Source organism: Astatotilapia calliptera, chromosome 17 (assembly GCF_964374335.1).
Source record: "Astatotilapia calliptera chromosome 17, fAstCal68.1, whole genome shotgun sequence".
NCBI classification, from domain to species: Eukaryota; Metazoa; Chordata; class Actinopteri; order Cichliformes; family Cichlidae; genus Astatotilapia; species Astatotilapia calliptera.
Genome location: NC_137438.1, coordinates 25,803,481 through 25,827,737, shown reverse-complemented (window position 1 = coordinate 25,827,737; position 24,257 = coordinate 25,803,481). Strand labels below are relative to the sequence as shown.

The 24,257-nt window shown below is 40.5% G+C and overlaps 1 protein-coding gene across 1 annotated transcript; it reads right to left on the bottom strand.

The window, feature by feature from the left end:
- Window positions 1-713: 713 nt before the first annotated feature.
- Window positions 714-3,418, bottom strand: LOC113026473 (E3 SUMO-protein ligase ZBED1-like). The gene is made up of 3 exons (XM_026175309.2): window positions 2,064-3,418; window positions 1,635-1,887; window positions 714-1,462 (listed from the first exon to the last, which is right to left on the bottom strand). Exons 1-3 carry the CDS (start codon window positions 3,179-3,181, stop codon window positions 1,046-1,048), a joined length of 1,788 nt encoding a protein of 595 aa, XP_026031094.1. The 5' UTR covers window positions 3,182-3,418; the 3' UTR covers window positions 714-1,045.
- Window positions 3,419-24,257: the final 20,839 nt, after the last annotated feature.

The window sequence follows — 24,257 nt, the reverse complement described above, 5'->3', positions numbered from 1 at the left end:
GGGTAAATCACATTTCAAAATGTGATGGATAGTTAAAAAGTATGGTGTGTAAAATCTCACCACTAGATGTCAGAAGATGTTTTCCTACCCACTCGGTTTAAGCGCTACCTATGTGGCTGTGGCTACCGTTCATCCGTAGTGAGTGCAGGCTGTCCACTCTTTACCTCAACTGGTGTCTGTTTCTATTTAGGAGAAATAGATAGGAGTCTGATTTGAGTCCCTCATCTGGGACTCTCCTCAGCTCTTACTGGAACAGTGGCGCGGCTGCCCCTCTGTTGGTCTTCCTTGGTCTCTTGTGTTCTGGGGGCCTCTGGATGTCTGGAGTTTTGATCTCCTCCATACCTGCTTCACACCCTGGAGGACGGGGCTGTGGCCCCCCCACACTCCCTAGCAGATCGTTACATGGAGAAACCTTTGGAATACAAGCGCGCTGATCCACACAGGTATGCACACAGGTGTTCACTGCTCGTAGACCCAAATTACACCTTTCTTGGCTGCTACTTCGAAGCACATCTGTCCTGCGTGCTGCACAACAACATTGAATATTTAGTATTTACTAGTGCTGTCAAGAGATTAAAAAAAAATAGAGATTAATTAATTATGATTTTTAATTAATTGATCTAATTAATCTCTTTTTTAATCTCACCTAAAAATAGCTGAGGAAAGCCCTCAACTTATTGTGGCAGACCAAAAGACTGATATAACAAAGAAAGTGACTTTATAAAGTCATTTATTGTTTAACAAACGTTAAACAGATGCAACCATTTACATACTGTTGTATTCTTTTGTAAAATAAGTGGAAAAATAAATACAAATAAAATCAAATAAATTAAGTGCTGCAAGTTAGCACATCAGAGTTGCTCTTTTCTGAGCAATACAGCACTGAAATTCCTCTGCTTCAGATAATGAAAAATAAAACTGACATTGCAGTGCTGCAAGTTAGCACATCAAAGTATTCTTCCATCACAAAAAAAAGTGCTGAACATCAAGCAATCTATTCTAGTAGGCTACAAATGACACAGCAGCTATGCTGACCACATGTGTCTCATTTCTTCTTCCTCAGCCAGTCGCTAAGACACACCAGCCTGGTAACATTTTCTGGAAGCAAGGCTGCCCTTTTCTTTTGCACTATGTGGCCTGCAAGGCTAAAGAGTCTCTCACAGGGTACAGAGGTAGCTGGGGAGGCCAGGTACTTTTGTGCTAGGACTGACAGCTTTTCATAGACTCCTGAGTGAGCATACCACCACTGCAGGGGACAGTCATCAATACTGATGCTGGGTTCTGCTCTGTAGCGCTGCAGCTCTCCAGACTCAATTCCATCTTCTGAGTCAGAGTCAGACCCCAGAAGGAGTTCGCTCCTCCTCTTCTTCTGAGCTGGTCCATCATCCTCTGTGGAGGGCTGGAGACTATCTGCTCTTCTGGGCTCTGCTGCCTGGAGCATATTCTCCAGAATGGTCCACACCTGAATGAATGAATGAATGAATGAATGAATGAATGAATGATTGTGATTAAAACTAAGTGCTTTTTTATTTTTTATTTAATCTTGTAAAGAACTTTGTGTTCCATATAATAAATAAAAGTTTGATTTGATAATGAATTGGACTCATTAGTCCAGCTTAACCTTATTGTCCTACCTGTTCCCTCTTTTCTCTTGGAAGACATTTCAAATCCTTAAACCGTGGATCCAATGCTGTGGCCACCTCGAACCATATCTCGTTGCCATTAGCTCGTCGTGCTGCCAGATCCTTCTGGAAGGCATTCTTGAACTTCACCACGTAGGCAGGATCATCATCAGTAATGTCCATGACACGGTACAGATGGCGAAAAGCAGGCAGCACTACAGAGCAAGAGACGTAGGCCTCACCACCCAGCAGCTCTGTCACATACCTGCAGAGGTGGAGAGGTTTGCTAAATAAACCTAGCTGGATTCATTTAAATCAAAGTGTAACTGATTTCCAATTTAATTGTCCTTAAAAGTTCCTTGTTATGTTCATTAATTTTGATTTTACACATGTAACAGTAGTTTATATAATTAAAATGGGAAGGTGTTTATTTGAACTTACTTGCATGGTTCAAGCAGGAGCTCCAGCCTCTGCAGTTTCGCCCACTCAGCTTCGGTTGGCAAGACCAACCTGTGGTTCTGTTGGTGCAACGTAGCCTGGACAGCCTCTCGGTTACATAGGAGGCGTGAGACCATTGCGAGAGTCGAGTTCCACCTGGTGGGTACATCCTGTATAAGTTGATCGCTCTTCTTTCCGAGTGCTACTTGTTGTTGGTTAAGTTCTGTGGTACTCGCAGGGCTTTGTTTAAAATGACCAACAATCTTGCGGCACTTTGCCAGTACACCGACAAAACCACTGCTATCGAGACATACCGTGATGGTCCTCTGGAGAATGTGAGCATTGCAGGCGATGTGCTCATATGGAAGTGCTCTCATAGCAGCCAGCATGTTTGCTGCGCTGTCTGTGCCAATGGTGGATATCTTGTTTTCAATACCCCAGTCATTTGCTACCTTGAGGAACTGTTCGGCGCATTTATCAGCAAAGTGCCTGGTTTCTGTTCTCATGACGGTCAGTGCAAATGAGTTGAGGTTCCACTCACTATCAATAAAGTGTCCAGTCACCCCAAAATAGCTGTGGTTGCCAGCTGAGGTCCAGTGATCTCCGGTTATAGCAACACAGTTGGGAGAATCCTCCGCCAAAATCTCAAGTTTGTTTTTCTTTTCGCCGTCGTACATTTTGCTGATTTTGGTCGTTACTGTAGTCCTGCACGGCGGCTTGTATGACGGGTCATTGGACGCAATTTGCAACACCTCTGTCAATCCTTCGTCCTCTACTATATTTATCGGCCTACAGTTCATCGCTATCCACTTGGCAATAACATTAGTCAGCCTGTCGGTCGCAGACTTGCTCATACGAGGGGTATTCTCTAGTTTTGTTTGGCGAAAAGCTTTGCTCTGGCTTGCTATATTGCTAACGCCTTCACTGCTAGCTGTTGCTGCACTCGCGGCTGGGTGCTTTGCGTTGAGGTGATAGGCCAAACTTGAGCTGCTTCGGTGGTAAGCAAACTCCTTCTTACACTCTAGGCAGACCACTTTACCTTTGTCAATGGTGCCGTCGGGGCGTTTATGAAATACAAATTTCCCGTTCATTGGGCCAACAACTCTCAGATGCGCCTCCATATCCACACTGTAAGCTAATCACCACTTCTCACCTTGACCTCACGACGTGACTCCACCCCCAACAAGTCAAGCACAAGGAGCCCAGCACATAAAAACGGATTTTATAACATAGCAACTCTCATACAAAATCAATGACGTCAAGAGATTAAAAATTAGATTAACGAGATTAAAAAACATAACGCGCTAAATAGCATTGTAATTAATTAATCGCAATTAACGCGATAATTTGACACCCCTAGTATTTACTGCTGTTTACACTTAGCTAGATTAATGCGATGGTGTTGTGTTTAGTATGTTGCTTTGTTTTTTTTTTGTCTTTTTTTGCTTGTTTTCTATTCTTCTCTCAACAGGTGATCCAGGAGATTTTTATTTTTTTCTCCCCCCCTTTCTCACTGTCCCTCTCCCCTTCTGTTTTTCCTTTCTTTCCTCTTTCTTTCTCCCTTTCCTATCCCTCACTCATGTCTGTCCCGTCTGTAACATCTGAAAATAAAATATAATAAATAATAAAAACAAAGATCGACCAAATGGACCAATACGGCAATGCCACGATGATCCATTTGGCAAAGTAAATCCATTGGGTATCCTTGTTGGTCTTCAGACAACAATTCTGATGGCTAAAGAACCAAATGGGACAGGGGAAAAAAAAAATGATTTGAGTTGATGAGTTAGGAAAGCTCACTTCTAGCTGATGACAGCAATACTGTGGTGAGTCATTTGAGAATATGCTGAACTTTTCCATCCACAAGTGTTGCTGTGTTTGCCTCTGCTATCTGCTGTTAGCTAGCATTAATGAAACTTTCTTTTAACTGGATCTTTTAACTGGAACTGGACCTGGTCACTTAGCGAATAAATGTTCATATGATGCACGAATGCATATCAAATTATTTATCAGGAGGAAAGTGGGATTTTTTTAGGAGACTTGAGCCTAATATTAGCTGATACAATGTTAGTTGGCATAATGGTTTTGTTTAGCGGCTTGTTGTCAGCTGTCCAGAAACAGAACGGTTGCATGTCTCATTTGGGAATAATGAACACGTTTATGCTAGCGCTGTCAGCGGTAATCTTGTTAAAATGACATTAACTCCATAACCGCATTAACGCGAAGAATCTCTGTTAGCGAGTGGATGAAACCAATGAAACCAATGCCCACTCATATGTTTTTAATTGATTAATTCTAAGTTTATGAGAACATCAACTTTTTGGAAGATGTAATTACAAACTAATCAGTGTATTTATATGCAGTACAATATTCTTTTTCTTTTATTAACCTTAAAAATTACTTACTGCACTTTTCAAAAAAGGAAAAAAATTATAATTTAAGGATAACAGGGCAAAAAAATGGACAATAAAATAAATAGACCTAATTGTAGACTTAGCTGGTATTAAGAAATATTTTTGTCCATAGAACAAATGAAACATACTGCATTTACAAAGTGATACTTGTAATGTGCTGCAATTGCTTGTGTGATTACTCTCTTTATAGAAGGCTGTGACAGATCAAATCCATCACTGCTCCACTGCTTTTTTCTGTTTGCCAAGCATCCCACTGCTCTGATCACTCTCATTTCTGGCATCATAGCACTAATGTGTTTGGTTGGAGTCGTGACTTCATTCCTAATGAGATCGACCACAAACCTAATCCCTGCATGGTCTAGTCTGTAGCACTTGATTGACTCACTTTAATATAGTGTTTCAAGAATATTTCTCTCAGCTCTTTGTCTTTCCGCCATTTCTTCTCTGCTTAAGAAGCCTCATAAGCCTCTTAAAAATCCTCCTCTTCACTCCTAACAGTTTTGCTTCTCGCCTTAGGAGCTATGTTAAAGCAGACATATTGTGGTCATTTCTGTCTTTGTATTATTACCCTTGGACTACTTCAGTAGCTTTGCAAGACTGAAAATATCTCATACTGGACCATGTCCACCCTCTCAGTTCATCAAATGTACAAAACAAGCCATTTTAGCTTCTCTCCCTTTAGGCTATTCACCATTTAAACCATCTTTCTTCTGATTTGCTCCCTTGTGCAAACAGATGGTTTGAACAGCAGATGGGTGGGTGGGACTGCTGTTATCATCTCATGTACAGCCAGATCTGTCAGTGATATGAGCAGACCAGGGATATCCCCTTTTATTTGAAAATATAAAAAACAAAAGCAAAAACAGCTGAAAACTGAAAACTGAGAGCAAGGGTTTAGTTAATACACTGACCTTATTAATGAAACAATGTTACATTTTAACAAATCATATATCCTTCCATTGTCCGTGGGAGATAAATGCTTTGAGTGCTTGGTAATATAGAATACCTGTCCATTTGCCATTTATGACAAATAAGGAAATTGATAATTACTATATGCCCATTTTAAGGTGAACTATTTTTTTTATCCTTTCCAGTGTTTAGTCTTAACTACTCTTCCAATTTAGTGAACAGCCTACCTATCTAATCGATAACCAACAGCAGTATCTATTCCTATTATTGAATGAGGCATATTACTTGCTAATAGTTACCCACACAATACAATCTGTCTGTGGATGAGGTAACGCCTTTAAGTTTAAGCTCTTCTCATATATCCAGCGAACTTGTGAGAGTGTAAAAAGCGTGACTTGGCTCTTAAAAGCATCAGGATCTGACCTTGATTCCATTAATGCACTAATCTGACTGATGAAATACCCCCCCCCTCCTCGTTATTGCCTCTTAATCCTTATCACCTCATGTGCACCTGATTGTTTCACAACAGCTGGTTGCATTTTGTCATTGAAGAGAGGGCAAAGAGATAAAAAACAGATGAAGAGAAGTACACTCTGAACTTTCTTTCCCACAGGCCGGTCTCACGTGCACAAGCTTTACCATAATAGGACTCAGTATAGATGATGGGTGCACTTGTTGCTAATTCAAGACTTGAGGTGTCTGAAGCTCTTAGCCTGGTTGGTATGGAGAGCAGCTATCGTGGGACAAAAATTGCTGTGTTATCTCACTTGTGTGTGCTCTTGTGCTTGTACACGTGTGAATGTGCGCACAAAGTAGAACATGACAACCAAGGAGGAAGCGCAGAAACACATGTCATGGGATGCCCCCCCCCCCCCCATACTGTTACAACTGATGTTATTTGCTGATTGTAGAAATGAATGAAGAGGAAGTTTGTAGCTGTTGCTAAAGTATGCAATTAAAAAATGATGTAAATATTTTTTTAGGCCAGCCACTTCTTCTTTTATGCTCCAATTGTCCAGTTTCCTCAAATTTTTTAAAGGTACCCTGCGCACCAATCTGAAATATAACAAGTTTTTAGCTAATGGCGCTTTCTATTTTATGCCTGTCAAACTGTGGTATGTTTGGCATTTTTTATAGATTTACCTAAAGAAGTGGGAACAAATTACCTGATTTTCAACAGGCTGTTAGTAACAAGTGCCTAAAGATACAAATTTGTTCTTTGCTAAATTGTCCGTTATGTGGAGACACAACACTGTTTCACCCCTTGAGTTAAGTGCCGTTTTAATGCTTGAATGATTCATAGGTCAGTGTTAAGTGGATGAACAAATAAAAAGAAAAAACAAAGCATTTCTGTAAAAATCGACTAAGAGGAACTGGACTGAAATTAAGTGAAATGTGCAAAGAAAAGCCTTAAGAAACCTAACAAAATGAGGCATCTCAAGAATGTTCTACAATGCTGCATACTGTATATTGTGTGCACAACTCGAGTAGTCTGTGAAATTAATAACGCTGATCCCAGGCTATAACAGTATTTACAGTAAGGTTAAAGGTCAGAATAGAAAACCGCTTACAGGCAAGGCTGTTTGTCAGTTTCGCTCTCATGCCTGGATGAAAATGGCCCAGCTAAATAGAAGGTCATGACTTCAAAACAATAACTATTACCATTCAGAAACTGCATGGACCTACAAGAGCAAGGTCAAATTGGACTGCATTAGCAAGCGCAAGCCATGATATCATACAGTGCTTTCTTTGACTTGCGGTAAGTGAAAATACAGAAACAGCAAGTGGAAAGGTGTAAATTATGAGAAGACCCTCTGGCCTGAGCAGCCATGGCCTAGAGCAAAGCAGTCATTACTGTAACAAGAATAATGCTGAGGAGAGAATTTGAAATTCTGCACAGGACACATTAAAAATAAATCAAGGATCGCTAACACATTATGCTGCCCTTCTAATTAGTTTTTTTTTTACAAAACATGTTTCCACTACCTTTACAATCCTTCCTCCTCATCACCATATTTTATGCAGGACTACGTTTCCTTTTTTTTCTCTTAACTTTGTACCATAAGCCAGCGCCTATCATCAGTTGACCAGTGAATACAACTTAGATTGAATCCAAGCTTTCGTCTTTTGAAGTGAGTGTTCTCAATTTCCATTTTCTATTCTTGCTGTCTTATCCAATGCTGATGCCATCTCTGCAGCTCTCTTGACGCACTATTCTATTCAGGATTTATCGGGCCAGGCTGAATAAACTCAACTATGAAGTGGCTCGCATCATATGCTCGCAGTGGCTGTGCACAACAAGACAAAAGAGCCCAAAGAGTAAAGGCAGGCAATATGATTTAACATCTCGTTTTATCATTGGTTCCATCAACAACGCAGTGTTTACAGTGGGAATAAAAGAAAGGGCAAACACACATTGGGAATAGAAATAAATACTGTGTATTATATGTTGATATCACTCAGCGTCTTTCTCTGTCTTCTCCTTGGAGATCACTTGAGTGCGGTTATTGATCAATAGCCAGTCTCACAGCTTGGTCAGAGCCATTAAGATGTGTAGGTGTAAACACAGGAAAAGAAAAAAAGGTGATCCCCGCTCACTCCTGTTGCACCAATCAGTTCCAGGCACAGCAAATGATCCTCTGCAATACTGTGCATCAATACAGCATCAAAGCATCTGCGGATAGATTCAGCAACACACAACAACAAACAAATAAATACGCCTACAGTTCGTCTGTGTATGGATCCACAAAGCATTGCACAGAGGCTGCTTTTAAGTTCCAACCAATAAATTACAGTGGGGCAAAAAAGTATTTAGTCAGCCACCGATTGTGCAAGTTCCCCCACTTAAAATGATGACAGAGGTCAGTAATTTGCACCAGAGGTACACTTCAACTGTGAGAGACAGAATGTGAAAAAAAAATCCATGAATTCACATGGTAGGATTTGTAAAGAATTTATTCGTAAATCAGGGTGGAAAATAAGTATTTGGTCACCTCAAACAAGGAAAATCTCTGGCTCTCACAGACCTGTAACGTCTTCTGTAAGAAGCTTTTCTGTCCCCCACTCGTTACCTGTATGAATGGCACCTGTTTGAACTCATCATCTGTATAAAAGACACCTGTCCACAGCCTCAAACAGTCAGACTCCAAACTCCGCCATGGCCAAGACCAAAGAGCTTTCGAAGGACACCAGGAAAAGTATTGTAGACCTGCACCAGACTGGGAAGAGTGAATCTACAATAGGCAAGCAGCTTGGTGTGAAAAAATCAACTGTGGGAGCAATCATCAGAAAATGGAAGACATACAAGACCACTGATAATCTCCCTCGATCTGGGGCTCCACGCAAGATCTCATCCCGTGGGGTCACAATGATCATGAGAACGGTGAGCAAAGATCCCAGAACCACACGGGGGGACCTGGTGAATGACCTGCAGAGAGCTGGGACCAAAGTAACAAAGGTCACCATCAGTAACACACTACAACGGCAGGGAATCAAATCCCGCAGTGCCAGACGTGTTCCGCTGCTGAAGCCAGTGCATGTCCAGGCCCGTCTGAAGTTTGCCAGAGAGCACATGGATGATACAGCAGAGGATTGGGAGAATGTCATGTGGTCAGATGAAACCAAAGTAGAACTTTTTGGTATAAACTCAACTCGTCATGTTTGGAGGAAGAAGAATACTGAGTTGCGTCCCAAGAACACCATACCTACTGTGAAGCATGGGGGTGGAAACATCATGCTATGGGGCTGTTTTTCTGCCAAGGGGACAGGACGACTGATCCGTGTTAAGGACAGAATGAATGGGGCCATGTATCGTGAGATTTTGAGCCAAAACCTCCTTCCATCAGTGAGAACTTTGAAGATGAAACGAGGCTGGGTCTTCCAACATGACAATGATCCAAAACACACCGCCCGGGCAACAAAGGAGTGGCTCCGTAAGAAGCATTTGAAAGTCCTGGAGTGGCCTAGCCAGTCTCCAGACCTCAACCCCATAGAAAATCTGTGGCGGGAGTTGAAAGTCCGTGTTGCTTGGCGACAGCCCCAAAACATCACTGCTCTCGAGAAGATTTGCATGGAGGAATGGGCCAAAATACCAGCTACTGTGTGTGCAAACCTGGTAAAGACCTATAGTAAACGTTTGACCTCTGTTATTGCCAACAAAGGTTATGTTACAAAGTATTGAGTTGTATTTTTGTTATTGACCAAATACTTATTTTCCACCCTGATTTACGAATAAATTCTTTACAAATCCTACCATGTGGATTCATGGATTTTTTTTTCACATTCTGTCTCTCACAGTTGAAGTGTACCTCTGGTGCAAATTACTGACCTCTGTCATCATTTTAGGTGGGGGAACTTGCACAATCGGTGGCTGACTAAATACTTTTTTGCCCCACTGTATATCAAACAGTGCAACGTGAGAAAACAAATAAACAAACAAAAAACATTTGCATAGTTGACCTCTGTGACAGAAATGTCGTTTTTGAGACATTTAATTGCCCGACTTCATTCCCTCTGCTCTATCAGATCACTAATTAAGCAATAGACGCTCTGATTGAAAGTCAAGAGAGCAGCAATGGCTGAGAAACGAGATATAACAGTACCTCTGGGACTCCCATAGTCACACTCTGACATCTATAGTCAGGCCTAATAGACCTGCTCCTCTATTTATGCACCAAGTGTAGTTTATACTAAGCTCATCACCTTCCTCAGTGCAAATAGCAAGTATATAGCTAGACAAGCCATGCATGTGTCAATTAATATGTATTTGGGTGGGTTTAATGGCTTAAACTTGTAATAAAGTGTATAGAAAATGGTATGTTTATTGATCAGATGGTTGTTTGGATAAAGAGAAGGTAAACAGATGTCTCTGCTAATGTTTCTGATTGGTACCTCAACTGAAAGGCTGCAGGGTTTGTGGCTTTTTTTCCTGCGTGGTGCCAGGTTGCTTATTTAACATGTATAGACTGTTAACAGACCTTTCTGCCTGCAGAAGCTTAATATATCTGGAACTTGTTAAAAACACAAATCTAAGGTTTTTTCTATTACTTGCCATGTGTTTTGTGAAGCACTGCAAGGCTAATGGTATGTGCTATTGAGAGCATTACAGTTCTATTCCTTAATTTGACCAAAAGGTTTCACATCGTGACTGGATATTTAACTTTAAGAAGTGGTCACTGTGCCTTATTTGTTACAGTTGATTCAAGTTCTTGCTTGTATAGTGGTCTCTTGAAGCTCGACAAGGGTTTGTGCCTCCTTCCAAGACAAATCCTTTTTAGTAGTAATTAGCAATGCAAATAATACCGCTGTTTATTTCTGTTCTTTTAATATGTTCACCATATTGTGTTTCGACTATTTTACTCCATTCAGGACTCCAGTCCTTTAATATGACTGACCAAAACTGGGCCCAAACTCAAGTAAATACTGGCTTTATAGCAGGCAGAAAACACACAAACATTTCCAGTGGGATGCCTGTTCCTACCCTTTAGGTAGTGAATTGATTGCAAACTCGTTAGCTGTAATCCAATTGTACATCACAATTCTCACAGGAGTCTTTGTACTACCTAATGCAAAAATGTACCTTTTGCATTGGAGGTAGTAATTGCAGAGACAAAGGCTGAATGACAATGAAGGTAAGATACAAATGAAATATAAAGAAGCATGTGTTTATTTACAGATCAGCGCTAATAGTTGGTTTGCCTTAAAGGGTGTTTAACCATAGCCTTTTACACCAAACAGCATCTTTGAGAAAGTTATTACTATTTTCATTATCTCAAGAATAATGGACATTTTTTGGTCAATTGTCACTCAGAATTAACAAGAGAGTTCATAAGTCATTGTCAAGTAAGTTATAATTGTCTTAATTCCTTTACTGTACATGTTAAGATTGTGCTTGCTTCCATAGTTACCTATACCCATCAGAAGCCCATTATGCTGCAGGTAAAACACAGCAGGTATGTTGAACCGCAGTGCAGTAGTGCAATGCAGTAGTGGTAGAATCTGTATGAAATCCCCAGGTAATGCTTCAGGAGTTGTCACATGCATCAGCATGAGGATTCGCAAAATTGAGTGTATTAGAAATGTAGTTGTAGATGTTTTAATATTTCAGTTGCTTTGTAACTGAGATGCATTAAAGAAGATTCCATTGTATGCCTTGTCTGATTCATTAGCAATTGACTCTAAGTACAGTAGCTCTTTTGGCCGTCACTGAACAGCTTCAGGGCAGTGTCCTTGAGACAGTGACTTAGTTGTTGTATGCACCCATATGTAGAGGGACCTAGTGTTTTTCCCTCTCAACACTTTGAGGCATGTTGGCAATAGCTAAATGCCTTGAAAGCAAATACTGACACCTCCCAGTAGTAGTGCTGTGGCTTGCAGATGCCCCAGGAGAGGAGCTAGCTCGAACAAAAAGACTGAGGGGATGTTGTAAAAGAGGAAGGCATGATAGGAGATGTTTGTCAAGTCATTTCCTCAGACGCAATTCTGAGTTGTGGCTTGGATGTTAAAGCAACCAGATTGAAATGCTGTAAGCCATTTTTTTTTTATATTTCACATCTTAACCAGTCCAGTTTATTAGGCACAGTTTTTGACTGAGTCTAGTGGCAAAATCTGACACTAGAATCCATGGAGATGTGTGCATGGATTTTGTAAGTACATCTCTGGTTTTGAAACCACTTCCACCAGTTTTTTCTGGCACATTCTCCATTAACTACTAAGAATATCTCCTGCTGTATATACCTGTGCCTACGTGCCGAGGTGGACAGGTGGCTGGTTATAAGCTCTGCTTTTCACCACCACAGTGAAAGAGCGCTACCTTTCTGATTAGGCAGATGTCAGATACTTGGCAGAACTGTCACCAAGATTCCCCTACAGTGGTGATCTTAACTATTTTTTCTCCATGTAGCTGCACTGACACTTTTGCTATGTCACAGAAAACCACACAGTTTTGGGTAATGGCACTCCAAGTCACTTCACTTGAAAGCAGAAATGTTGGTTCCATATTAAATTTAATGACTTAAATCTGCACATGTGAAGGATAAACCAAAAATGACTTGTCCAGATTCTGCATGCCCATCTTATACAACAATCAGCTATAAAATTTAAAACTTCTCCCTTGAGTCACTGAATTCTGGTGTCTGGTGTCATGGAACGGCTTCTCTTGTGAAGGTTTGTTCCACTGCTTTCTTCTCATGCTCAGTCAGAGTCCGGGGAATTTTGAACGCAGGCCTTTGTATTGTTCCTGAGCAGTTTTTTTGCAGTATGGTGGGGTGAATACTGTCTTGATGAGGAAGGCTGCTGCTGTGGAGTAGTGCTATTTCCATGGCGTGGTGTGCTTCATCTGCAGCAATGTTTGGGTGTGTGGTACATATTTTAGTAACATTCACATGAATGTTAGCACCCAAGGTTTCCTCTCTATTTCTCTCACAGTGACTACCTACACATTGTTCTGAGTTTTAGTTGATTTTTCCTTAGACCTTTTCCTTACCTGCTGCCCTCCTGTATTTCACCCCAACTTTATTGCAACTTGGGATGCAGAAATAAGGGCAGCATGATGGCACATTGGTTAGCACTGTTGCCTCACAGCAAGCAGATCCTGAGTTTGAGTCTGCCATCTGGCCACGGCCTTTCTGTGTGGAGTTTGAATGTTTGCGTGGGTTCTCTCCAAGTGCTCTTGCTTTCTTCCACAGTATAAAAACATGCAGTTGGTGGGGTTTATTGGTGATTCTAAAATGTCTGTGAGTGTGAATGAAATGCTACATGAGAGTAAGGACTTTAAGTTATAGAATTTAGTCAGTTTTCAAGAAAGTTTCGGCAAGAAACTGTGTAGATACTTCTTCGCAAGAAGTCCTTTTAAAATCATCACTTGCTGTCCATGTACTTGGACAGCATGTATCTGTCCAGAAACACTTCTGCCACTGGGCTACTCCCAAGGGCTACCAAAGCTCCCAGCACTGCAGAGAATATGTCTTGTCTCTTTGGCCTACACTGCTAAATGCCTATTGTAGGTGCTTGAATTAAAAAAAAAAACCCGATTGTGAGCATTGGTTACATTACCATATATTATAATATACCTGGCGAGTACTGATTAAAGCTTGGCAGATCACATACGGCTTGTGAGTGGTGCAGTGAGTAACACTGCCTTACAGAATGTCTCCAGACAGGCTACTACTCTGTGCCAGAGATAAAAGTGATCTTCCTGTTCCTGACTCTGTTCCAGATACTTTTCCCCTCCTGTCTGTTTTCACTTGGCTGGTTCCACTTTTAATAGGTCATCTAATGATGAAGGCAGACTTGTGGCCGACACACCAATCACAAATGAGGAGCAGGGCTCAGACTTACCCACATTCTAGCTCTCCTGCTGAGCTCACTGCAGGGAGTTTATCGACTCGTCCTAACAATCCTTATAATGCTTTATTCAGACCCACTTTACTTTTGAATAGGTGCTTTGTCACTCACATTTCTTTTTTTTTTTTTTGCCTCCCTCCTGGAGGGAGAGATTGTGTATTAAATCATTAACGGTTGTCCTAACAATGCAAATTCCCTGTGAGTGCTGATCTGTCAGTGCAAACTCTTGGCTTCACACAAAGAGTGAAACCGAGTATGATAAGGGGGCTCATGAATAAGTGAACCTGACATTTCATGCTTTGAAAAGTCATACCATCTCCATTGTGATGAATATTTTCATTTGCGACTCCATTATTTTCAAAAGGAGTTGTGTTCCTGCTGACTCTTTCTGCCTGACACTTAACCTACTCTTAGCCCACGATGTTTTGCATCACAGGTACATTATATAAATGAATTTAACCCCTTCTGACAATTTGGAAATAATAGCTTGGGATTTGGCTGGTAAGAGCAAACTAATATGAATGAGTGCAATAGATGAAATGAGTGCAATAAATGAAAAATTTCCCCAAAGCTAAAAATAAAATAAAATCTGCCTTCCATGAAATTGTATGAATGTTCTCCAGAACACAGTTGAGTCATATATCCAAAAGTGCAGTTCTTTTAACTGGACTGGTGATCTTTGTGTTACAAATCATGAAGTGATATCATCATGCTACACTGACTCCTCAACACTGAGGAGGAGAAATGCTAATTGTTAGTACTGTGTTCCCCCTTAATTTGAAAAAGAGGGGTTCCGCAGGCAGCTTCCTCTTGCCATATGCTCAGCCAGCTCAGCTCCGTCTTGCAGGAGCCACCTCAGCCTTGCAAGTGTGCAGAGGAAGTTGACATAATAGCCCTAAGTCACAAATGACACAAAAACCCAAAAAATACAGAAACTCTGCCACAACTGCTTCCAGCTATATGGCGGTTTGTGTTTGTGCGCTGCTTTCTTAATGTCTCAAAACATAACATCTGTTCAGCACTATTTTAAGAAGCATAATGCCAGTGAGCAGTGTTTGGAGATGGAGCCACAGGCACAAAGCAAGAGCTTCTTTTTGCATGCTCATAAAAGAGGCATACACTAAAGCCAATTGTGTCAAGATTTATCAGCAGGGCTTTAAAAATCATTTATTCGATGAAGATGGACATATATGTCAAGTCTTTGGTGATTGTGGTACAGGTAGGAGTAAAGGACTGAAGAATAAGCCTGACATCTGGTTGACATCTAAATGATGTGCTCATTGCAACGATTGGTGGTGATTTGGGTGTCGCATCACTTGGACACTTAAATGACAGAATAAATGAAAGTTCATTCATGTAGTGAATGAAAGCCAACGGGAAAGAAAAGATTTCAGTGATGAACAGTGTAAAAAAATCTGGTTCCAATGCTGCTCAGCTGAAGGAGTTAAAAACAATATTTGATTGAATGCATTCACAAGATCACCATCAAACATCAAACATCCACATACCAAATCCCAGTTTGTACAACTTGTTCTAAAAAATGTTGCCTTTATTGTTTAAGTGGCAATAAGCCCTGCTATCTGTGAGGCTAAATCCACCGACTAAACAAAGCTCTTTGAATATGCCATTTAAAAAAAATAGTATACAGCTACTCTAACAGGCTGCATAAGATTCTCCATTTTATTAACAAATAAAAGTGGATCAGGGCCAGCGGTAATAAAGGCTGGAGAAACAATGCAGGACTTTTAACAGATGAATTTCACCCAAGGCAGAAATGTTGCTCCCTTCAGAAATAAAGCACAAGAATTTTTATAGTTTGTTTCATAAGGGGGCTTTATGACATTACAAGTTACAAATAATGCGTTACTGTAATCTGATTACTTTTTTCAAGTAACAAGTAAAGTAAGGGATTACTATTGCAAAAAAAGGAAATTTTTTTTGCAAGAGTATCTCATCACAATGACGTGAGCGAGTGCGACGTTCGTGGCAACAGCTGTGCAGATCAACAACGGATAATATATCGAGTGGGGGAGAGAGTATGAGCGTGCAGCGTTTAAAGCGTGGAAGTACTGACCTTACTTTGAGTTTGATTCCATAAAAAGTGACAAAAACATTAGCTTCCAATCTTCACTGCGTGGGAAGAAAACTTCTTTTTACAGCGAAAAACCCTAAACTTCCGAGCAAGCACCAAGTGGGAAAGTGAAATTCATAGAGAAACTGCCGTATCCTTCCACTGACCTCTGCGGCACACCTGCACCATGCAGGGCAAACCTCCGCCTGCCCCACTCCTGCTATACAGGTGAAAATAGAGCAACAGGACCGCTGAGTCTTTAATTTTATTTATTTTCTGCTGTGTTTTACGTGCATCTATTTGAAAGACTGAGAGTAAACACAAAAAAATATTTTATTTTATGTGCTGGAATGTGCAGAAAATAGGTTTAAATGTTAAACAACTTTCTTCCGGTAACAGATTACTTTTTGGGGGAAGTAATCAGTAATTAGTTACTGATTACAACACTGGTGGTGTACCAAGGCAAAATTGCAAAACATAATGGACCTAACATGGACCAGCTCTATAAATTATATTCAGGTGTTGAAGAAGCACTGTTAGAAAAAAAAAAAGGTTTAGGAGGGTTTTTTCTGTTTTTTTTCAGCAGCCAAAATCTTTGAAGTTCTTCAATGACCAAGCCATGGGTCACAGTGAACTGAATCTAAAGTCGTAATGCTTTCATTTCAACATTTCAGTACCAGTGAAACTATACCGTATCTGCTCGATGCTAGTAGAAAGAAAAAAGTGGTCTTTTAAATTATGAACCAGTCTACTCTTCACAAAAAAATGTAAGAGTGTGTGCGGAAAACACGGTTCAAAGGCCTTCTGTTCAAGTGTGAGTTAGGAACAACCTGAGGCAGCTGCCTGGGGGAACACAGGGTGGGGTTGGGACATGATAGCTCTGAAAGTCGAGTATGTAGGGAAGGCAGCTGGTTGAAGCAATGAAGTGCAGTGAGGTGACTTAAAAAAAAAAGAAAAAGATAACATTAAATCATTTTGAGTGACCAGTACATTTACTCAGTGATTATTTGTCTCTTCCATGAAAATCATTGGAGTCAGGAGTGTGACCTGCCCTTAAAACATTTTCATAACCATGTTTGAGGGTCAACCACTGAAGAAAAGGGGGAAAAAAAGATAAAATGAGAGGCTTTTTACTGCCAGCAGCAAGTAATGATTTCCTATCCTGTCTGGACACAATCTTGTACCATTGCCCTGGAAGGCTGTACTTCACCTTTTTAAGACAACATGGAATATCCCATTGGCATTAACCTTAAGAAACGATCAGTGAAAACAGGTTAATGTGGTTAAAGACAGAACTTCCAAAGATGGACTACCAGTGATAAATGAGGAGAAAATGAAGATTTAAACCCCCGTGGATTAATGAAAGGTGATCACTTTCTAAGGTTTGAAATTTATGTATGACTTTGGCAAGAAAACCGGGGGACAGAAGGATATGTTGTCACTGCAACGGACACCAGGTGTAGGGAAATTATTGTCAAATTAATTTCAGAGCCAATTCTAAAGTATTATTAAACTGCCTACCTTGATCATTCATCCTTGAGTAATAAACTGTGATAAACCTCTTTTTGATGGCCGTGTAAGAAAGACTTTCTGTATACAGATAAGTCTCAACATGGAAGTTAAGATTATGCCCAACAAGACATCTACTAACTGCTACATGGACAAATACAGACACCGAGACATGAAAAGAAACAAAATATGTCAAGTTTTCCCCTAAAGGACTCAGACACAGTTTTTAATTAACGACACTCCAATGAAAGGCAACAAAAAGTGATCACAGGTAAGTAAGTGATTCCCAGGTAAGTCTCCAGTTAAAAGCTTAGGAGGCAGTTTTTTCAGGTTGGAAGAAGAGGGAGATACATTATACTTCAAGTAAGTAGCTAAATGGAATGAACATTTCTCTCTGTTCTCAGATTGTTGGGTTCTGAGGAACTTACTTGGAAATCATGCAGGACCTCCAGCTATCTTACAAGTGTACGTTTATCTTACAATCATTGGCCCGGTAATTTAAATTTTAGCGTGTGCAGCGGGGTGATCACCGATCTTAAGAAATAAAAGTGGATCAAGGCCAGCGGTAATAACGGCTGGAGAAACAATGCAGGACTTTTAACAGATGAATTTCGCCCAAGGCAGAAATGTTGCTCCCTTCAGAAATAAAGCACAAGAATTTTTATAGTTTGTTTCATAAGGGGGCATTATGACAATGGTTATTGTGTGCCCATGGGTGAATGTGCACTTCTCTTGATTTTTTTTTTCTAGCTTAGCTTTAGTCAGGGCAGATGCAGGAGAAGAGAACTTAGAAAGAGAAAGAAACCTCCAAGGCTCAAATGAACAGGTTTTGTGCAGAGGCCAGGTGGCAGATTGCTGGAGTTTGGAGATGAAAGCAGCAGAAGACTACTGATCTACTCTACAAGACAAGTATAAAACCCCCCTCTTCTATTTTCTCCCTTTCTGTGTTTCTCTCCTCCATGCCCACGAGCAAGTGATACATCAGGGTCAGGCGTGGTTGAGTGTAGGGAGGATCAGAGTGGCTGGCGCCTACTTATTTGGGCTCAAGACATATGAAAAGGTCAGAGGAAAAAAATGATTGGAAAATATGGAGGGAATTTTGTCAAAAAACTACACAATGCAACAAAAGCTGCTTAGTATTTTCGCCTCATCAGTTTCTGAATGAGAAAAATGTCAGGCTGCACAACAATGATGAAAAAGTCACATTAAAATTAAGTTTGTTGGTTCCGTAGAAAGAACTCGCCGACAAGCTCTATGCAGAGCATCATGATGCTTTCATCGACTTTCAGGATCCAAATGAATGAAGGGTGCTTAACTTTTAGGCATCCATAGTCTGTCAAAGGAAAACATAAGGTGTTGTTCATGTATTTGCATTGCTGATGAGCTCTCTGGCATCTGAGTTTGCAGGTGGTTCATTTTTTGTTTATGAGAGTGCATAAACAAAAAAAACGCATGCTGTAAATTCCCACCCAGGATGCAGATGTTGCATTGTTTCCACACTTCTCTCTCTGTAGTACAAAAAGAGGGGTTTGCAGACAGGATATCACTGTTGTTGTAATATCCACAATAATTTGTAGGACAACATATTCGTCCGTCACATAACAAGTCAGGAATCTTTACTACACTTAAGTAAGTCCTTGATTATTAGAGTAAACACTGCAGTTAGTTTTTAACCTTCCCATCAAATGACAGGTTGATTGTCGTACCTTCAGAGCACTGATTATAATAAACGCATATTTCTTATGTTATTAGCATATGACAAAAAATTTATTGTTGTGGATTCCATCATGGAAACTAAACAAGCTTTTAGGACCATGCACAAAAGTATTGGGCCACACCAGGTAATATTTGAAGTCAGTGGTTTTCCCACTCATTGTCACAGGATTATCAAACTAAACACCTAGCCATTCAGTCTCCTTTAAGAGCTCACTGAATTCACATATGGTATCTTAATAGGATGGTACAGTACCATTACAACAAGTCAGTCACTATAAAGTTCATCCTTCCTCAGTCAACTGTAAATGGTATGTAGATTAGTGACTACCTGCCTGCAAAATATTTGTCTGCCTATGTCTGGGTGTTTAGCCCAGTAAGACCTTAATCCATTTGCTCTCTGAGCAGTAGTGAAGTTGTGAAAAATTAATCATAAGACAAAAATTTAGACTGTTCACCTTTAAAGTAAAAGTTGTGCCTTACCTCAGCAACCAACACATTCAAAAGGATTTTTACTTTGATGATGATTAAAACACTAATTATTTTTGCTTGTTTTGTTTTTTGTAGTAGGCAAATCTAATAATTATTATCTTATAATTACATCTCGTAATTTTAATCATTCTTTCTCTCTTTTCATTAACGTGAACATCAGTAGAAGCACTAGTTTTTGAACACCGCCCTGGATAATACAAAATCTTGTACCTGGATAAATATCACCAGACGTCACTGTAGGAATAATATATCCCATCTGTTTTTAGAAGTCATTGTAAGAACTGATGAAATTCATGATCTATCCTCACTGACTCACTAGCCCTCAGGGTCGGCTGGGAGGGCCTGTCCTTTCAGGGTTGCGTCATGCGGCAGTTGTGTATGCACCGACTCTCCGAGGAGCAACCATAAGACAAAAGAAGAAAGGGTGAAAAAGATTTAGTGGGTGAGATTAAAATCTCAAAGGGATGGTGAGAAAGCCAACCCTGTGCTGTTCAATTTAAACAAGCTTGGTAGGGGACTTTATTATTTATATTCTTATTTACAATGGCTTTGACATTTTTATCTCCATTCCCAGCAGCAAGTGGCAGTCAGAGCATTGCTTCTGCCCTTGGACGAAGAGTCGTCCGAAATAAAACTTTTTCTTTCCAAAATCACAACAATTTTTCCATCAGCTTTTTCGATTCCAAGACAAAGCTGTATTCTGCTGTGCTCACTTTTCATTGAGAGCAGAAGAGCTTATTACACAGTTGAATGACTAATACTTCATATTGTCATAGGACAACAAGCATCAAAGATGAGGATCACCATAGTCCTCTATTGTGTGCCTCAGCTATTGTCATCAGTCACTAATTAGTAAATAAGAGCTGTTGACATGGTGCTGCACAGTACTAATGAACACAAGAGGTTTTAAGCCACAGGGGACTCAGTCACTGTAATGTGGAGGTGGGTGGTGAGATCAAAATGGCTGTGCATGTTCCTGTGTGCTTAAAATAAGAAAATACTTATTTGTGCCTACTGAAATAGCACTCTCCTCTGATTGGATGATATGACAATGAACAATGTAATGCAAGTGTGTTAGTGCTCTAATGCATGGATGAGCTCAAGACAGAAAGCGCGAGAAAGGAATCACCAGATAAGCACTCTCCCAGAGCTTTATGAGATGGTGGCAATGTGAGTATAAAGGAACTGTGATTGAGACAATAACTCGTAAACTGCAGCTGCTGGCACCTGTGCTAGGAAAAAATGCTTCTTAGGCAAGGGCGGTGAATGGTGTTGGGGATGGGGGAGGAGTGAGGAAGAGGAGGGAGGGGAGATAGGGAATCTGTCAGGTATAGAAGCGAAACAAAACAGTAGCACAAAATGAGGAACAGGGCTGCCTGGGAGTTGACAGAAAGACATCAGTCCTTGGTGACAAGGACAGAAACCCTTATCAATGGGCTGCACTCTGCAGACAGGAGGGTGGGGACGAGCTGTGCCCCAAAGACTTTGTTTTCCACCGATGAAAATCCACTAAAGACTCTGCCATGCCTTAACTGTATAGATTTATTCTCGATTTGTAGTTTGTCCAAACACTCACCTTACAGTGATACCATGACATGTTGTACTCGGGCTGCTGTTTCTCTTTTCCAGTCACCTAAAAAGTGGATTGAATGTGTGATATATATACATACATACATACATAAGAACATTTAGTATGTAACGTTTAACCCAGCACATAGAAGGACTCATAAACAAGCATATGACGTGACACTTAAGACACTTAAGAATTTCTATAAACTCCAGTAAAAAAATATTCCCGATCGATCAATCGTTAGATAGATAGATAGATTGATCTTGGGTTTTGATTGTTGGTATAATCAACTATTCGAAGCTCTAACCATTGATGTATTTTGCTTGTAATGATACCTTGTAGCAGACCTTATGGAATAATACACTGAACCAATGGTAAGAATAAAACTAAAAGAAATATTTTCTATGTCATACACCAATAATGTCCTTTTACACAGTCATGCAATTGATAAGACTGAATTACAGTCACATCCAATATGTGACAAAAAGCAAATAAATAAAATAATATAAAATAAATGACAAATTTCCTTTATTATTTGCAGATATAACAATTTATTAAAAATGAATTAAATTCTTATTTTAATGTTTACAGACTTGCTCAGAACATCCTAACCATCTGTCATGTGTATATTGTGTTAGTTTCCTGGACTCAAAAGCAGATGTGGAGAGCACAAATTATAGACAATAGAACAATGCATTAAATAAAGTTTAAAAATCTAAACTGAAGCTGCATGAGGGGAAACCACACAAGCAGGCTAACCATCAGTATAATGCAACACAGAACTGAGGGGACACAAAGGCTATAAACACACACAAGGTAATTGGGGAAATGGGAAACACTTGGGGAACACAGCTCCAACTGATCAAGGATGACCAGGTCACTGGTCACTGATGAATTATTCTACATGTATACAAAAACAAAATCTTTTTTTTTAAACTTGATTAAATAGAGATAGAATATCCAGATCTTCTCCATCAAAGCCAGAATGGGAGCAGAAATACAGCAAACCCAGCGATAGAGATCTATACTGCCTGTCATCAGTATTCTGGAAAGGTCCTTGGCCACTAAACTGAAGACTAGTCAGCAAGTGTCTGTAATCTGCTGTGGAAGCTGAGTGCTATGAAGGAAACATCTCAAGCGTTCAGCTGGCGACGGCTGTCTGCTCCTTTTGCTAAAGTCAATCTCCCGCTTGACTCTCTTCTGCTGCACTGATGGATATGTGTGCATGCGTGTGTGTGTGTGTGTGTGTGTGTGTGTGTGTGTGTGTATTTCAAGGGAATGTAAGTGCACACCTACACATAGATGGATGGAAACACACACACAGAAAATTCAGTGAATCATCAGCAGGGCTTTTGCCCACAAGTTTGCCGGTGTGAAGGGGGGCAGGTGGAAGTGGGGGGCGCGAGGGTTTGAGTTGCTCGAGCTGACAAATGTCTCCTTTCGCTCTAAAACTCTAAGACCAGGCGATTGTTCAATCTGAGGACAGCACTACAGGGCCAGTACAAGGCACAGAAACACAAAGTGAGAGTAAGTGTGAAAGAGACAGGACCAAAGAGAAAAAAGGCCTGTTGACAGATTTGGTGAGATTTTTCTGTTACAGGATAAAAGTCATCTTTGACCTGATCATCTTAGCTTTTATGTTCACTTTTGTCGAGTGGTGAGAAGATAGTGAACGGCTAGAACTTTGACTCATGGTAATTAGCCTTCATTTTATTTTGCTATGCCTAAATTTGCTTTACTTTTTTATTTTTGGCCACATATCTTAAACTAAGGTCAACTGGGTGAAGTGCTGTAATTTATTCAAAGCTGCTGGTGTCAGACAGATGACCAAAAGCTTTTTCTTGGCCTACTTGTTGTGAAGCACAAGGCCCAGGTGGTGGCTTAGGTCTCACTCCTAACTTTTTAGATATGGATGTTTGCTCAGGATCCCCAGCCACAGATGCACTCTGCCTTTCTTTACTCTGAAGACACCAACCTGCTCTACCTCCTGCACGCATACAAACCCAGTTACTTTGTTACAACCCACCTACTCTACAAATGTGTGTGCGGTATTATGGTTTGTGTGTCTCCCACACAGTTTCCTAAAGTAGCCCATGAATCAGTATAAAAGTAATAATAAACTGCTCACCACATGCATACTGTATGATGGGTTTGAAAGTTTAATTACCCTGCTTTATTTATGGAGCATTGGTTGAAAAAAAAGTGACAGACAATAACAGTGTCAGCTGCCATTCACTGTTATTCATTTTGCAGTGATGCAAAAAAAGACACAGCATGCCCGAAATGAGGAATTTACGATGTGTTACAGAACTTGTCAAAGATGCAGACAAAGAGGTGAATATGAAGGGAAAACCATACATCCAGGAACAGAATGTACAGACCATGACAGCGAGGTATGGAGTGAATTCAGACTGATCTGTGTGTGGGAAAGGCTGGCTGACAGAGTGTGTCGGAGAAACACTGGGGAGACTAGCAAGACAGCTGGATGGAGAGGAGGCTACTGTCTCAGATTCACAGCACACTGCCGAGCAGCTGGCCACCTATCTCTATCTCTCTCATGCACACGCACACAAAGTGGCACAGAAACGACCTGAATAAAGACACGAGCATGGCTGGACAAGCTTGAGGACGAACAAATCTAAAATTATAGGTTAGAGAGTGGAGAACTGCGTGTGATGTGCCTCACAGTGAACACAGATTGGTACTGAAATACACTGTCACCCTTTAGCCCTCGTAAGTCAGAGCTGTGCAGGTGAAACGAAACAGCTGAAAAGATGGAGAAGACAGAAAGGACAGAATGAGGGGCGGGGAAAATAAAATAAATTGAGTCAGTCTTCCCGAGAAACCGATTCCAACATGAAAGTGGTGCACTGCCACACCGCACTACGTTGAGTATAAATTGAAGAGGACGTGCATACCAATACTCTACACGAAAACTGCTTGCCCTGAAGGTGTGTGCACGGGGCCTCTGCAGATCTGACAAAACTCTCCACCCACAAATGAAATCAGCAAATTGTATTCTTTCACCTGTCATGCTGACATCAAAGGCAATTTCCTCTGTTTACGCTGTCTGAAACAATCACTTTTATTTTCAGCAACAAGGTAATCTGATGGTGTCACCTGCTTTGTCTTCACCCTGCTACCGTATGCAGCATTTTCAATCATTGGTATTGTAA